The sequence below is a fragment of the Neophocaena asiaeorientalis genome, unplaced genomic scaffold (genome assembly GCF_003031525.2).
Source record: "Neophocaena asiaeorientalis asiaeorientalis breed wild unplaced genomic scaffold, Neophocaena_asiaeorientalis_V1.1 scaffold39, whole genome shotgun sequence".
Classification (NCBI taxonomy): domain Eukaryota; kingdom Metazoa; phylum Chordata; class Mammalia; order Artiodactyla; family Phocoenidae; genus Neophocaena; species Neophocaena asiaeorientalis.
Genome location: NW_020175670.1, coordinates 6,853,086 through 6,868,602, shown reverse-complemented (window position 1 = coordinate 6,868,602; position 15,517 = coordinate 6,853,086). Strand labels below are relative to the sequence as shown.

The 15,517-nt window shown below is 37.5% G+C and overlaps 1 protein-coding gene across 4 annotated transcripts in view; it reads left to right on the top strand.

The window, feature by feature from the left end:
- WDR19 (WD repeat domain 19) overlaps positions 1-15,517 on the top strand; it is an 84,001-nt gene that overhangs the window by 9,819 nt on the left and 58,665 nt on the right. For all 4 annotated transcript variants that reach the window (XM_024731710.1, XM_024731709.1, XM_024731711.1 and 1 more), the window contains 8 exons: positions 649-764; positions 4,439-4,554; positions 7,954-8,034; positions 9,228-9,340; positions 9,622-9,795; positions 14,499-14,569; positions 15,030-15,202; positions 15,286-15,400. In XM_024731710.1, coding sequence (XP_024587478.1) covers positions 649-764; positions 4,439-4,554; positions 7,954-8,034; positions 9,228-9,340; positions 9,622-9,795; positions 14,499-14,569; positions 15,030-15,202; positions 15,286-15,400 — 959 coding nt within the window. The remainder of the gene's footprint in view (positions 1-648; positions 765-4,438; positions 4,555-7,953; positions 8,035-9,227; positions 9,341-9,621; positions 9,796-14,498; positions 14,570-15,029; positions 15,203-15,285; positions 15,401-15,517) is intronic.

Here is a 15,517-nt window from a genome sequence, read left to right as displayed (position 1 = left end):
TGGTCCTGGGATTGTATTTTCATAACCACTTTTCTAGATCCATTGTGATTTCTTTCCTCAATATATAAATGAGCTACTCTCCAAGGAGTCTTGATTCCCTTTAGTAGAGGATTGTATAAGAGTTCAACCTATGGATCCTAGAATGCACAGCAAGAACTGTTGGTAGGCAAACGTGCCTTCTACCTCCTTCTGAGCTACTCTTAGCGGAGCTGGAAAATGTATGTCCTTTTTCATGAATTCCCAATGATTTTTCCAATTTAGTATATCGTATAGTTGGACCCTACTTTTCTTTAAAGCATAAGATGTTATCATCCATGAAGATTTTTACCACAATTAGAGTTACAACTATCATTAGTAGACAATAAGTATCTCATCATGAGTCATCTGATGAAATTTGAGATTCCATCATGACTGAATTGAAGCCTATATTCATCATACATTTGTATTTTAAGTCTCACTCACCTAAGATCATTTTATAGTGTCTCAGAATGTCTTTAGCACTTCTTCGTAGTCCTAAAGCATTAAGTTGTAATTTTGTACTTCAGCTTCTACGTAGATGTTAAAACTATTCATGAAGTACTTTTTAAAAGGACTACTTAGGGGGTTATAATTGTGAATTGTTTAGTAATTTGTATCTTAATGTTACAGGGATCAATTGTCTTTCCTTCTTTGGTCAAAATTTGGAAGTTTCCTGGCTGTTGGAACTGTTAAAGGAAATTTGCTCATTTATAATCGTCAGACATCTCGAAAGATTCCTGTCCTTGGTAGGTTGTAGCTGGAAACACTGCTAAATATTTGAGATGCTTTACATAAATGGAAATTTTACCACCTCAGATTTCCCTGATATTGCAAGAGAAATTTTGTAGTTTAAAATGAAGACTTCCCTGGTCAAGCCATACATCTATCTAAACTAGAAGATCCATCTTCACTACCTACTAAGAATTTCCCAGGCTATGTAACAGGTTGCCCTAGGGTGAGCCTGTGCCTTTGGACACCAGTACATTAATAGCATGGCTTCTATCTGTCCCTTTCTCACCCAGATTGTGCCTCTGGCATGGAATAGCTCAGATGCATATCAACACATTAGTAGACGGGCTAAAACATTTGGTGGCTTCTTGGACAGAGTATATCCAGATTCCTAATTCTGACCCCTCACTCTCTCCAAACACCAATTTAATCTAGGAGTTGACTTCGAGTTATATTTCCCTCAGGGTATATGACTGGACGATATGCGTGTTTAATCCTTTGACCTTCTTGGTTCAGTCTCTGATTCCCCCAGCCTCTGGTCACCTAGCATCTGCCCTGGGACTCCCCAGGAGGAAACAGTATGGATTCTTTTCAGTTATTGTAATATCATGCTGGTGAATGGTGAAACAGTGGGCTTAATTACATACAGGTGGCCAGTATAACTTACCACTAATGAAAGAATCAGATCCTGGAGATAATAGTGCCCACAGAATACTTGAGAAAGTGCCTTTCAATTAAGGACATTTGTTCATTTCAAATTATTTTCACATATATGTATATCTTTCATAGGAATATTTTTAGTGCTCTAGCTAAACAGTTATGTCATTGATTCATCTGAAAAATTAAACTAAAAACTTTTGAGTTACAAAACTCTGCTTTCACCATATAAATTAATTTGTTTGACTTAAATAGGCATTTTCTATATCCCACTTCATTTACAGGTATATTCTACCAGTTAACTTATAAGCCCTAGAAATTTTGACACTTGAGGTATAAGAAAATTATTTGTCAAAGCATGATTATTTTGTGTCAGTAACTGTCATATATACATGATTTTGTGTGATCTTTGTATTTAATGTGAATATTGATTCTAATCTCAGCTAATTTAATTCACTGTGTAAAATGGAAAAGATTCAGGCTAATTATATATTTTAGGTCCTTTAGCTGCGTCTTTCAGAGTTAGTTGTGATTTGTGGCTCTGCTTTTTTTCCTTTGAAATAATTTACTTTCCTAAAACCAAGGCATTTCACTTCCAATAGCAGCTGCACGAATGCATGGTTTTTACAGTAGCTAATGTCTGTTACCTTGTTTCATCATGCTCTGATTTATTTCCTTGAACTAGACTAGATATAGGCAGTTCTCACTTTGCATGCTTCTAACATGCATGAATTTCAGTGTTCACAGTGTACCTAATATTGCCAGTCTCCCAGTAACATGATTTACATTTCAGTGGCCATAGTATGGTAGCTGTAAGTTAATACTAATTAAATGAGTCAATACGTGTAAAGTGCCCAGAACAATGTTAAGTAAGCACACAAAACATGTTAACTGTTATCAGTGAGGTTAAGGTTAACCTGAATTCTGAGCACTAGAAGAAAAGGAGAGATTTTCTTCTCCCTTTCTTGAGTATAGAAAGAAGTTTGTCTTTGGCATCTTTCCACCTCTCTTTATGTACTCCTTTTTACCCATTACTTCCAACACTCAGTTCCAGTGTACCACTTAAGCCACTTAATCTGTGATCAGCAAAATCTCCTATATCCCAGTCTCTTCTCTGAATGTTCCCTTCACTTTTGTGCTCTGGTCTTCTGATTTGAAATACTACCTCTATAGTCCCATATTTATCTCTTCCAAACTCTAGACTCATACATCCAGCTGCTTACTCAACATCTCCAATGAGATTTCTAGTAAACACTTCAAATTTAATACCACCAAAACCAATAGTTTTCCCTCTCATTGATGGCATTTCATCCTTTTAGATATTTAAGCCTAACCTTACCATCATCCTTGACCCTTATCTTTCTCCTACGTTCCATACCTAATTTGCCAGAAAATCTAGTAGGATCTATCTCCAGATATCTCCAGAATCAAGACTGTTCTCATCACCTCTACTGCTGCCACCATGGTGTGAGGCTCAGACATCTTTGACCTGAATTTCTGGAATATCTTAACTGGTCTCCCTGCTTCAGATCTTGCCCTGCTATAGAATATCCTCAGCCCAGAGGCCACAGTGAGCCTTCTGCTCGGAACTCTCCAGTGGCTCTCCATGTCACCCAGGGTCGAAGTCCTCACTATGGCCAGCCAAGCCCTCTGTGACCTGGCCCTTGGCGACTCTCTGACTTCATCTCTTACCCATCTTCGGGACTTCACAGCTATACTCTCCTCCTACCTGAGCCTCTAACACACACTGGCACACACTCTGGCCTCAGGGTCTACTCACTTAACAACTATTTATTTAGAGCCTGCCTTCTGCATACATACTGTATTAAGTTCTGTATGGGGTACATGAATAAAATAAACATGATCTCTGTCTCAATAACAGCTAAAATAGCTAACATTTATATGGCATTTCCTATATGCCTGGCACTCTTCTAAGTGCTTTAACTCGTTTGATCCTCAACCCCTATGAAAGAGCTCCTACTATTATCCCCAATTTTTGGATGATGTGACTAAGGAATAGAAAGGTTAAGTCACTTACCCATGGTTTTGCAGTAAGTGGTGGAGCCACATACTGAAAATAGGCAGTTTGCCTCCAGAATCTGTATACTTAATTAACCTTGGGGCTCTTGAGTATTTATCTATCCCAGGACCTTCAACAAATGCCCTCAGTGTAAAGCATGCAATTTCCACTCCAAAATGTGGTTTTTGCACTGTCTAGATTGCTCAATAAAAAAACGTCCTGATACTTACTGGCTATCTAATATCCCTCACTAGATAAATGAGTCAATTCTTTTTTTTTTTTTCTTTTTTTTTTGCGGTACGCGGGCCTCTCACTGTTGTGGCCTCTCCCGTTGCAGAGCACAGGCTCTGGACGCGCAGGCTCAGCGGCCATGGCTCACGGGCCCAGCCGCTCTGCGGCATGTGGGATCTTCCCGGACCGGGGCACGAACCCGTGTCCCCTGCATCGGCAGGCGGACTCTCAACCACTGCGCCACCAGGGATGCCCTAAATGAGTCAATTCTTAACACAAGTCTCACTAAGGTGCATTCATATTTGTACCTCAGTGTTATCATGAATCCTTGTATGTCCTTTAGTTATATATGAATAGTCAAAATTGTGATGTTGAATCTGCTTATGCCAAGGGTCTCCCACACTGTGAAGCTGAATATAGTAGAGATAGCTTCAGTGCTTTGAGATTTAAGCACATTTTGTGCTTAAGACATTAATGTGATAGGTTTGGTTATATGGTAAACAAACAAACTTGTCAAGGGGTAGAATGTCTTTTTATGTTAGGACCTATGCTCATATGCACATAAAAAGTTGGAAAACATGATTGCCCTCATATGCCTTTATCTTGATTTACAACTTGGTAATAAACTGTTTTAAATAAGGTTGCTTAGACACTAACTGCTTTGATGAGATTTTAAATTTCTTGTCTGTTTAATTTCCATAGTATATTACCTAAACTTTCAGATTAACATCACGGATATCTAACATTTTTTTTGAGAAATCAATATGTACATCTCTTTTTCAGGAAAGCATACTAAGAGAATCACATGTGGATGTTGGAATGCAGAAAACATGCTTGCTTTAGGTGGTGAAGATAAAATGATTACAGTTAGTAATCAGGAAGGTGACACGATAAGACAGGTAATACAGTAACATCTCTTTGGTCTGCTATATTCAAATTTCTTCCAAAACAAAGTTTGTCTATCAGACAGATCTATAAAATTTAAAAATCTCTATGTGAGATACGTATACAATAACTTCACATTCTAAACATCACATTTTTAAAAATGTATTAGGACATTTTTCTTTAATATGAATACTTTATCCAAATATCCTCCTTTGTACGTTTCCCATTGGCTAGTATTAGCATGGATTATCAGCTCTGTGGTTGTAGTCAAACAGTATATTTGTGAAATAACTCTTATTTTATATATGTATATTTACGGCATGAATGTTAACAACTGGACTCAGAGTCAGGTAATGTAATCAACTGCCTGATTCTAAAGCCCACTCCTTTAGCTGATATGTTAAATTGCTTCCAAACTAATTCTAATTAATTTTAGGATTAGAGTTTACTGATGTTCAAATTTCCCAAGATTGATTAGATCTTCAGAGGCTCCTCTCAAGGGAATTTGTATTACCCATAGCTATAGAAACTCACCAATGGCAAAATTTCACTTTGGATGACTTGGCTTATGATTTATTACTTCTAGAGCAATATTGACATTCTTTGAATACCTGCTAGTTACATGGCACTGTGCTATGTACTATAGAAGAAATATGAAATATGACTACATAAGAAATATGGCCCTATATTAACTATCTATTGCTGCATAATAAATTACTCCCAAAACTTAGCAGTTTAAAACAACAAACATTGCTTTGCAGTTTTTGTGGATGAGGAATCCAGGTGCAGCTAAGCTGGGTGCTTCTGCCTCAGGGTCTCTCATGAGGCTGTAATCATTTTATCAGTCTGAACTGCAGTCTTATCTGTAGGCTTGACTGGGGACCACAACAGAGCAGCTGGCAAGAGAGTGAGAATAGTCATTCAAGACTTAAGCTGCAATCGTTAATAAATAACCTGATCTGAAAATTATTTTTGCTGTATTCTGTTCTCTAGAGGTGAGTCACTAGGCCCAGCCTACACTGAGGGGTCGGGATGGGGATTACACAAAGGCATGAACACCAGGAGGTGAGGATTGTTCCAGACCATCTTAGAGGCTGCCCACCATAGGCCCCCTACTCTCAAGAAGAGAAAACTAATCATGATAAAACTTATATCATCTTATATGATTATCAAATTGTGTGATATAGCTTACAAGTCCTATAATATTTGTGAGATAGAGGAGATAAATGAAAGTTGGATTGTGAATCTGTAAGAGAAAAGATGATCTAAATCAGTCAGGGTATAGGCTAAACTATTGTAACAACAAGACCCAAAATTACAAGGACTCTAAGAATATGGTAGTTTGGGTGGTTTTTCCTCTTTTTTTTCTCATAAAACAGAGAGGGGTAAGCATGTCATCTATGTATCTCTGCTTCTCAAGGTTATATAAATTCCCCTTTCCTTCCTTCCCCTCCCTTCCTTCCATCTTATCGTTCTGCCTTTTTCTAGGGTGTTTTGCCCTCATGTACATGGTTTAAGCAAGCATACCAGCACCTCATTTCAGCCCCAGGCAAGGAAAAAAGAGAAGTGGAGTGCAAGAAATTTGTGAACGACCTAATCTGGAAGATGCAATCATAATTTCCATTCATATCATATGACCAGAACCTAGTTATATGGTCACACCTTGCTGCTGCCAGGGAAGCTGCAAATTTAGTCTGCCTAGGTGATCATGTGCTCTGCTAAAACTTGTTTTAATGGGTATTGTAAGACATTTAGCAGTTGCTGTCATTCACTCCAAGCAGAACAGAACAAAGATAAGAGGAAAAACTTATTACAGCTTGTTCATGGCTTATTCCAGACTGGACTGACTGAAGATTTGGACTTTGATTGAGAATTTATAGAAGATAAGTCTAAGAAGAAAGTTGGTTCTTGTATCTGGAAAGCTTTGAAAGTGAGATAGAAGTAACTCAATCATGTTGAGCAGACCATAGCATGATTACAGTGGTTCTTAAAGAAGGTTAAGTTTCTAGAAGCCTTGTAATTTTAATCCATCTATATTGGGGTCCTTTAGAATTAGAATGCTACAGGTCCCCCCTCTTGTATCCATATCACACATCATCAGTAGATATTGGCATTTTTTTTCTTCACTGAATCAAGACCTTAGAATACTTTTCCACACATAACATCCAAGGAAGCCACTACCACTGAGCCATTATAAACATACAAGACAACTATTTCCCATTTTTAATCCCCAAGAAGTATGCTTCCAGAATTTGGCATACTACTTAAGTTATGATGCAGTAAACAAAACATACGTTATAAATATTGTTTTGTCTGGTATTTTCTCTGCATTGCTTTGACTTGGCTATTCTGCAGAGCACTCCATTGTAACTTGTGTGGATTTATCTTTATTTATCCTGCTGAGGACTTGTCTTGCTTCCTGAATCTGAAGATTGCTGTCTTTCATTAATCCTGGAAAGTTCTTAGTCATTATCTCTTTGAAATTCACCTCTCACCCTTTCTATTTTATCTTTCCAGAGCAACTGTTAGACATATGTTGGATCTTCTTATATCTCTTGATCTCTCTTTCATAGTTTCTTTTTGTCACTCTTTGCAATCTTCAGGATAATTTCCTCAAATCAGTTAACTTATTCTTTCTTCAAATTTATCTAATCTCTGTCCATCCCATTGAGTCTTTATTTTAATGGCTCTACTTTTTATTTGTAGAAAGTACTTTGTATTTCTTTTTAAAATCTGCCTGGACTTTTAAAGAAAGTGTTGTCTTTTCTTAATATTTATGAGTCCTTTTATGTTTTTAGCCATTTTAAATGTATTTATGATCTCTTTCTGATAATTCTGTTCTTTTTAGATCTGGTGACTCTTCCTGTTTGTTTCTGAGTTTTCTCATTTTGAATTGTGAGCTCATCTCCAGCAGGGCTTGACTGTGGAAGTTTTTTGCAGCCTTTGAAGAGGCTTTAGATTCGTTTTGGCCAAACACTGCAGGGAGTTTCTAGACCACTCAAAGTATAACTTTGGACCTTAGACCACAATGAGCATAGGAGGGAAAGTCTTTGATTTAAAAGAATTTTTTCTGACCCAAAGCCCAGCTTGAGCCAAATGGGCTTCCTTATCGTCTCCCTTTACCAGCTGCTGCTCTGGATATCTGCAGCATCAGTTTCTGCACACACTTTGGTTTTCAATTTGATCTTTGCTTACGGTCCCTGGAAATCTCCTAACCTTCTTTCAAGCTTATCTTAGCCATTCAATAAGATACATGTTCAGTTTCATCCAGAATTTCTAGAAGTTTGTAGCAGTAGGATTTTCAGGTTGTTAGTCCAACCTGTAACAGAAATGAAAGCAAGCTACCTGTTTTAGTAATAGAATGAATTTGAGTTTGGGGTTTATTCATAGTGATAGTATTTTCACCCTTGCAGACACCAGTGAGATCAGAGCCTGGCAACATGCAGTTTTCCATGATGAAGACTGATGACCGAACCTCCACTGCTGAAAGCACGGTAAGAGTTCTAAATCAAATCCAGGCCCAAATTATTTTGGTAATTTTTTAGGATGTTCTGTCTCCTTTTCTAGCATGGTTCAGAATCTATAGTGATAAATAAATTATAGTCTTTCACTTACTAAACCAATGCAGGCCCCAGTTTCTCAGGCCTAAGTGTTTTTTCTGCTGCCACCTAATATCACAGCAAGTGAGGACAGTTTCCTGTTACACTTGCTGCTCTTCTTATTCTTATGGTAGCAAAAACAGTGGGGTCACCTTGAAAAGCAAGAGTATTGATTTCTCTATCTTTTTTTAAATTTTCACTCTATCAGATGTGGGGACCAGAGCTCTGGAAATTATAGTTTTATTTTTTTAATACCTTAGATTGTTTTCCCTACCACATTTTAACATTCTGAAATCCAGATGATTTTCACAATCAACAAGAATATGTTTAATGAAGTAATGTTCCTTTATTTCTCAAAAAGCTGTTATTAAAATAATAATAACTCCTAACTGGTAGCGTCTTAGAATCAAGGAAATATATCAAAGTGTTTCTCTTTACATATATATATATATATATATATATATATATCTCCATTACCCTTAATGAGTCCAAATAAGTAATGCACTCTTTTCTCTCCCCAACACAGTTAGACCCTCAACTGAGAATTATAGTTAAGTACCAACTTGTAACAGCGGGATAGTAGTCTAGCCACACTGACCAGTGCCCTGCTGGTGATGGGAAGAGTGATGATATAAAAAGCAGAGCTAGATTATCGACACAGGTGTGGACCTGTAATCCCAGATAGCCCAAAATCAAAATCAGACGGCCTTAGGATAGAAGACTCTCTATACTCTGGATATGAATTCAGTTTCAATGGAACTATGTCAGACCTACCTTCCTGTACTGCACAGGACTCATATTAGAGGTACAGAGAATTGTAAAAGGTTATTCCATCGAGCTATTTTAGTGTACTTCCAAGGGTGTATTGCATATATGTGAAGCCAAGGATCTTTTCCAGACTGTATATTAGTAAAATGTTACAAATGTTTTGAGTTAGTCACATTGTTACCTTACTAATTATAACATTTAACACGCTAAATTTGGCTCATTGTCTTTCTAAATTAGGTTTATGCTCTTTGGATTTGCTTATTAGTCTTTTCATGAAGTGCTGAGTAATTCATTTCATAATCTCTTTTCTTTTCTGGCAGATAAGTGTAGTGGTTGGCAAGAAAACTTTGTTTCTTTTTAACCTGAATGAACCAGATAGCCCAATTGATCTGGAGTTTCAGCAGCGCTATGGCAACATTGTCTGCTATAGTTGGTATGTACAAAAGCTCATTACAGAAGGATACCCCCGTGTTTTCCCTTACTAATTATAATATATTTAATTTTTGTCTGTAGCATTTTCACTTCTCTATGTAACATTTTCTGGATTATAGTCTATGATTTATTATGTGGAACTACCTAGCATATTATCTGACAAATAGGCCCTTGATAAATTATATTCTCTAATTCCTTAGTTTTAAGGTATTTGCTTATTTACTGTATTGCAAATGATAGTTAATCTTCCTTTTTACTGTATTATTGCCTTCGTTGCTATAGGTATGGCGATGGCTACATCTTGATTGGTTTTTCACGTGGAATTTTTGTGGTCATTTCCACTCATATTCGAGAGATCGGTCAAGAGATATTTCAGGCTCGTGACCATAAAGATAGTCTAACCAGTATTGCAGTATCACAGACCCTTAACAAAGCTGCTACATGTGGTGATAACTGGTAAGTTATATTCACATATTCCCAGTAAAGCTTATATAAGGAATATTCAAGAGATTCAACAAGACATTGTTAACTAATGTGAATCTATCAACCATAGTTGCACTGTTAAAATATGTTTGCAATTGAAAATTCCTAACATGCCTTTACCTCTGCCTTTAACACTCGGGGTAATACCTAAAATACTAAATGCATACTAAATACAAAACCTAAAATGGAGTATGCTTAAAAATCAATCTTAAAAATAAAATAGGCACTTCTGGGTAACATGGAGTAAGCACACTCCACCCTGTCACTCTCACTGAATACAGCCATAAAACCTGAACAGAATCCATGGAACGGCTATTTAAGGACTCTGAAAAGTAAATAGTAGCAGGCAGATTGGAGAAGAAGGCCGGCGTTTGAAGTATCACTGAGCCAGCGGTGAGTCTCCCATTTGTCTTCTGGTCTCTCACAGCCAGGACTCGAGGCAGCCTGAAACCTGGACCCTGGATGTAAGCACTGGGCAGAGAGAGAGAACTCTGAGAGAAGCCCTTTAGTTCTGGCTCAAGTTGCAGGAAAGAGAACTCCTAACACTCAGAGAAAGTTGGGGAAACCCCCAATTTTCTTTTTTTTTTCTTTGTTCTCTCATGCCCCAGCCACCAAGCAGCCTCACCATGGCAGTGACAGCAAGGACCCACAGGCACCTAAAACTCTGATGGAGGGTAACCTTCCTCTCCTATTGGAGGAGCTGTGGTCCCTTGTTATTTATTTTTCTCTCTGTCCTCTCACTGCTTGGCTGCAGGCACAGTTGTAGGAGGTACAAGGCAGAGCAGAGCAACTAGAGCCCCAGTTTTCCTGCTGGAAGACCAAAAAGGGGAGCCCCAGGGAACCAGAATATACCAGGGACGTTCTGGAGAAGGAGAAACTCTGGAAAGCAACCCTGTAAAGATATTTATGAACTCCCAGGTTCATCCCTGAGCTGTGTGTGTGTGTATCACATCCTAAACACATACCAAAGACTTTGAGAACTGAAATAAGGGATAGATCATAGCCCATGTCCTATACTGGCCAAAGAGTAGGGCATACAGGGACATATCCGAGTACCACTGCAAAGGCTTTGGAAGTGGAACTGACATTGAAATCATAACCCACAGAAGGCTGGTTAAAATGTGTGGCCTGAACCCAACTGGGCTGATAGCCTGCTTAAAAAAAGAAAAAAAAAATTAACCTTCTCTGTGGGATTTAAACAAGACAGAGTCCATAACATAATATTCAAAATGTCCAGAATATAACCCCAAATTACTTGAAGAATCAGGAAAATTTCAACTCACTTGAGAAATGGCAATCAAAAGACATCAATGCCAAGGTGATGCACTTAGCAGCTATTATAAAAATGCTCCAAGAAGTAAGGGCTAGCATTCTCAAAACACATGGGAATAGTCTCAGAAAAGAAATAGAGCCTATAAAGAAGAATCAAATGGAAATTCTAGGACTGAAAAAATAATATTAATGCAGTGTATGTAATACCAGAATGGAAATCACAGAGTAAAAGAGTTGGTGAAGTTGAAGGTAGAGCAATAGAAATATCCATTCAGACCCAGAGGAAAAAAAGATTGGAAAAGAGAAAAAAATGAGCAGAGCCTCAGGGACCTGTGAAACTACCAAAAGTCTAACACTTGTGTCTTAAGAATCTCAGAAATAATGGCCGGAAACTCTCACATTTGGCAAAAGACATAAACCTATATATTATATAAGCTCAGCAAACCCCAAAAGGGTAAATCCAAAGAAATCTAGGCCCAGACACATCATAATCAAACTGCTAAAAGCTAAAGGCAAAGAAAAGATTTTGAAAGCAGCCAGACAACATTTTGAACGACAGCAGATTTCTCACCATAAACCATAGAGGCCAGAGGGAAACTCACAGCATTCTTAAAGTGCTGAAAGAAAAGAATTGTTAACCAAACCTCTCTCTATATCCAGTAAAAATATCCATCAGTGATGAAGGTGAAATAAAAACATCCTCAGATGAAGGAGAATGAAGAGAATTTACTGCCAGTGGACCTCCTCTAAAAGAATTGCTGAAGGAAGTTCTTCAGATAGAAGAAAACAGATGACAGAAGGAAATTTGGAACATCAAGAATAAAAGAAAAGCAACAGTAATGGTAAATAGCTGGGTAGGTCTCCAGGCAGTGGAGACTGTTGGTCACAAGGACTATTGGTGAAGTCGCATAAGGAACTTACATTTGCTTGTGACTGTGGGCTGCTATGTAGGGCATGCGTGTTCAGGAAGGACTAGTGTTAGTTTAAGGTCCCTGCAAGGCACTTGGCCAAAGTAGATGCCAAGGCAGCTACATCATGGTGTAGCTTAGCTAAACTCTCAACAGACTTGGACCATGTTGTAAACCAACCAGACCTAGCAGACATCTACAGAACACTCCACCCAACAACAACAGAATACACATTTTTTCCAAGCACCCATGGAACATTCACCAAGGTAGACCATATCCTGGACCATGAAATAAACCTCAGCAAATTGAAATTGAAATTATACAAAATGTGTTCTCTAACCATCATGTAATCATGCTTGAAATCAGTAGCAGAAAGACAACAAGAAATCCTCTAAACACTTGGAAAGTAGACAACCTACTTCCAAATAACTCTTGGGTCAAAGAGTAAATCTCAAAGCAAATTAAAAAATACATAGAACTTAGTGAAAATGGAAATGCAACATATCAAAATATATGAGAGTCAGCTAAAGCATTTCTGAGAAGAAAATTTATAGTATAAATTCATACACAGGAAAGAAAAGATTTCAAATCAATTAGCTAAGTTCCTACCTCAAGAAACTAGAAAAAGAAGAGCAAAATAGGCCCAGAGCAGAAGGAAGAAAGTAATAAAGAGCAGAAATTGAAAATTAAAAAGTAGGAAAAAAATTAATTAAAAAGCTGGAATTTTTGAAAAAAATTGATAAATCTCTAGCAAAGATAACAAAAATAGAAGACACAAATCACCAATATCAGAAGTGAAATAGAGGTATCACTACAGACCTGAAAACCATTAAAAGGAGAAAGGAATACTACAAACACCTTTATACTCAGAAATTTGACAACTTAGAAGACAGGGAACACAACCCAATCAAAAAATGGGCAGAAGATCTAAATAAACATTTCTCTAAAGAAGACATACAGATGGCCAAAAAGCACATGAAAAGATGCTCAACATCCTTAATTATTAGAGAAATGCAAATCAAAACTATAATGGGGTATCACCTCATACCAGTCAGAATGGCCATCATCAAAAAAATCTACAAGCAATAAATGTTGGAGAGGGTGTGGAGAAAAGGGAACCCTCCTACACTGTTGGTCAAAAAGATACGAGCACCCCAATGTTCACTGCAGCATTATTTACAGTGGCCAAGACATGGAAGCAACCTAAATGTCCATCGACAGAGGAGTGGATAAAGAAGATGTGGTACATATAGACAATAGACTATTACTCAGCCATAAAAAAGAACAAAATAATGCCATTTGCAGCAATATGGATGGACCTAGAGATTGTCATATTGAGTGAATAAGTCAGAGAAAGATAAATATCATATGATATCGCTTATATGTGGAAACTAAAAATATGGTACAAATAAACTTATTTACAAAACAAATAGTCACAAATGTAGGAAAAAACCTATGGTTACCAGGGGGGAAGGGAGGGAAGGGATAAATTGGGAGACTGGGATTGACAAATACATACTACTATATATAAAATAGATAACTAATAAGAACCTACTGTATAGCACAGGGAACTCGACTCAATATTCTGTAATGACCTATATGGGAAAAGAACCTAAAAAAGAGTGGATATATGTATACACACACAGCGTACAAGTAAGACCAGGGACATCTGAATAAGATTCATGGATTTTATCAATGTCAACATCCTGATTATGATATCATACTATAGTTTTTCAAGGTGTTACCATTGGGGAAAAAGGTAAAAGTTACACAGAATCTCTCTGTTACTTCTTACAACCACATGTGGACCTATAATTGTATCAAAATTAAAAGTTTAATTAAATGAAAACATTTAATGTTTTAAATGAAAGGAAAAATATATAAGTGGGAAACAGTGGGAGGGAGGAAGGAAGGAGAGGGGAAGGGAGACAGGAAGAAAGAAACGTTGCAACCGTTAGGTCCCGACATCCTGCTACACAGCTTTCATTCGCATTAGCCTACTTACTCTTCCCAATAACCCCATGAAGTAACATTATGCCTGCATTTTTCAGAGCTTTCCACCTAGGCCTTGTGATTCCAAATTGAATGCTCTTTCTATTATACGTCACTTCTTTTTGTAGGAAAGAACTCTTGGGGCAGGCGGGGCGGGGTGGGGGGAGGACACATTGCAAAGAGAAACCTGTTTCAGCTTGCAGTAATCAATACTGCTCAGGGGAATGTTTTCCTACTCAAACTTTTCTTCAGGATAACTTAAACCTCCTTGTTCCTGAAGCTGTAGATTAGAGAACTAAGGCACAACCCTACCCCACAACTCAACAAACAAACAAAAATTTAAGGGATAAAATATAATTAAATATAGAAAATTTAATATTTTCTTACCTTAACCCAGTGGATCCTCCTTTTTTTGAAGAACACAGACCTGTTCCATAGCTTATAATTGTGAAGAAAAACAATTTAACTTAGTGGTCATATTTAAAGGACATTTTTTTTTTTCAGCATTAAAATCCATGACTTGGCAGAATTAAAAGACATGTATGCTATAATCAACCTGGATGATGAAAATAAAGGTACTGATTTTTCTGTAGCAGAATGACATTTTATCATTTCGATTACAGAGAGTAATGTGTCACTGTATGGTTTGCATTAATTATAGGAGGAATAAAATTAACACCTTTTACTAGAGTTCCCTAAGATAGCCTCCTTATTTCAGTAATTATGTTGAGTCATACTCCTTGACTAGAAGCATATAAGTCCACTTTGATTCAAAGATGTCTAGTGCATTTTATCCCAAATCCAGTTGCAAAAACTAAATTCTTACATACCTTCCCTTTGAGCCAGTGTTGAATGAATCAGGGCTCATGTCCATAAGCCAATCCATGATGAATGTCCTAGTCTAAATAAAGACTAAACTATTTTTAAAATTTGAAGATTTTTATGCTTCTGGCAGCTTAAGTGAGGAGAGTTGCTTGTTTGCCTGCAACAGTATCTCTGTTTTTGAATAATCCTTTATTATGTCCATTATTTCAGGGTTGGGCACCTTGTCCTGGACAGATGATGGTCAGTTGCTGGCACTGTCTACCCAGAGGGGATCGCTCCATGTTTTCCTGACCAAGCTCCCTGTCCTCGGGGATGCCTGCAGCACCAGGATTGCATATCTCACCTCCCTCCTTGAAGTCACCATAGCCAACCCTGTTGAAGGAGTATGAAAATGCTGTTACTTTTATTTATTAATAAAATCAAAACAGTTTCAGCGGTTAACTACTGTTATTTTTCTCTATTATAGGAGCTACCAGTCACAGTTTCTGTGGATGTGGAACCCAACTTTGTAGCAGTAGGGCTTTATCATCTGGCTGTGGGAATGAATAATCGAGCTTGGTTTTATGTCCTTGGAGAGAACGGCAAGTCTAAATCCAGTTGTTTTCTTATCCAGCATATAATTTGTTTTTATTTGGGAAGCACTGATAGTTTCTTTTAAGACCAAGTCTTTCACTCTTTTTCTTCAGACATCCCTTTCT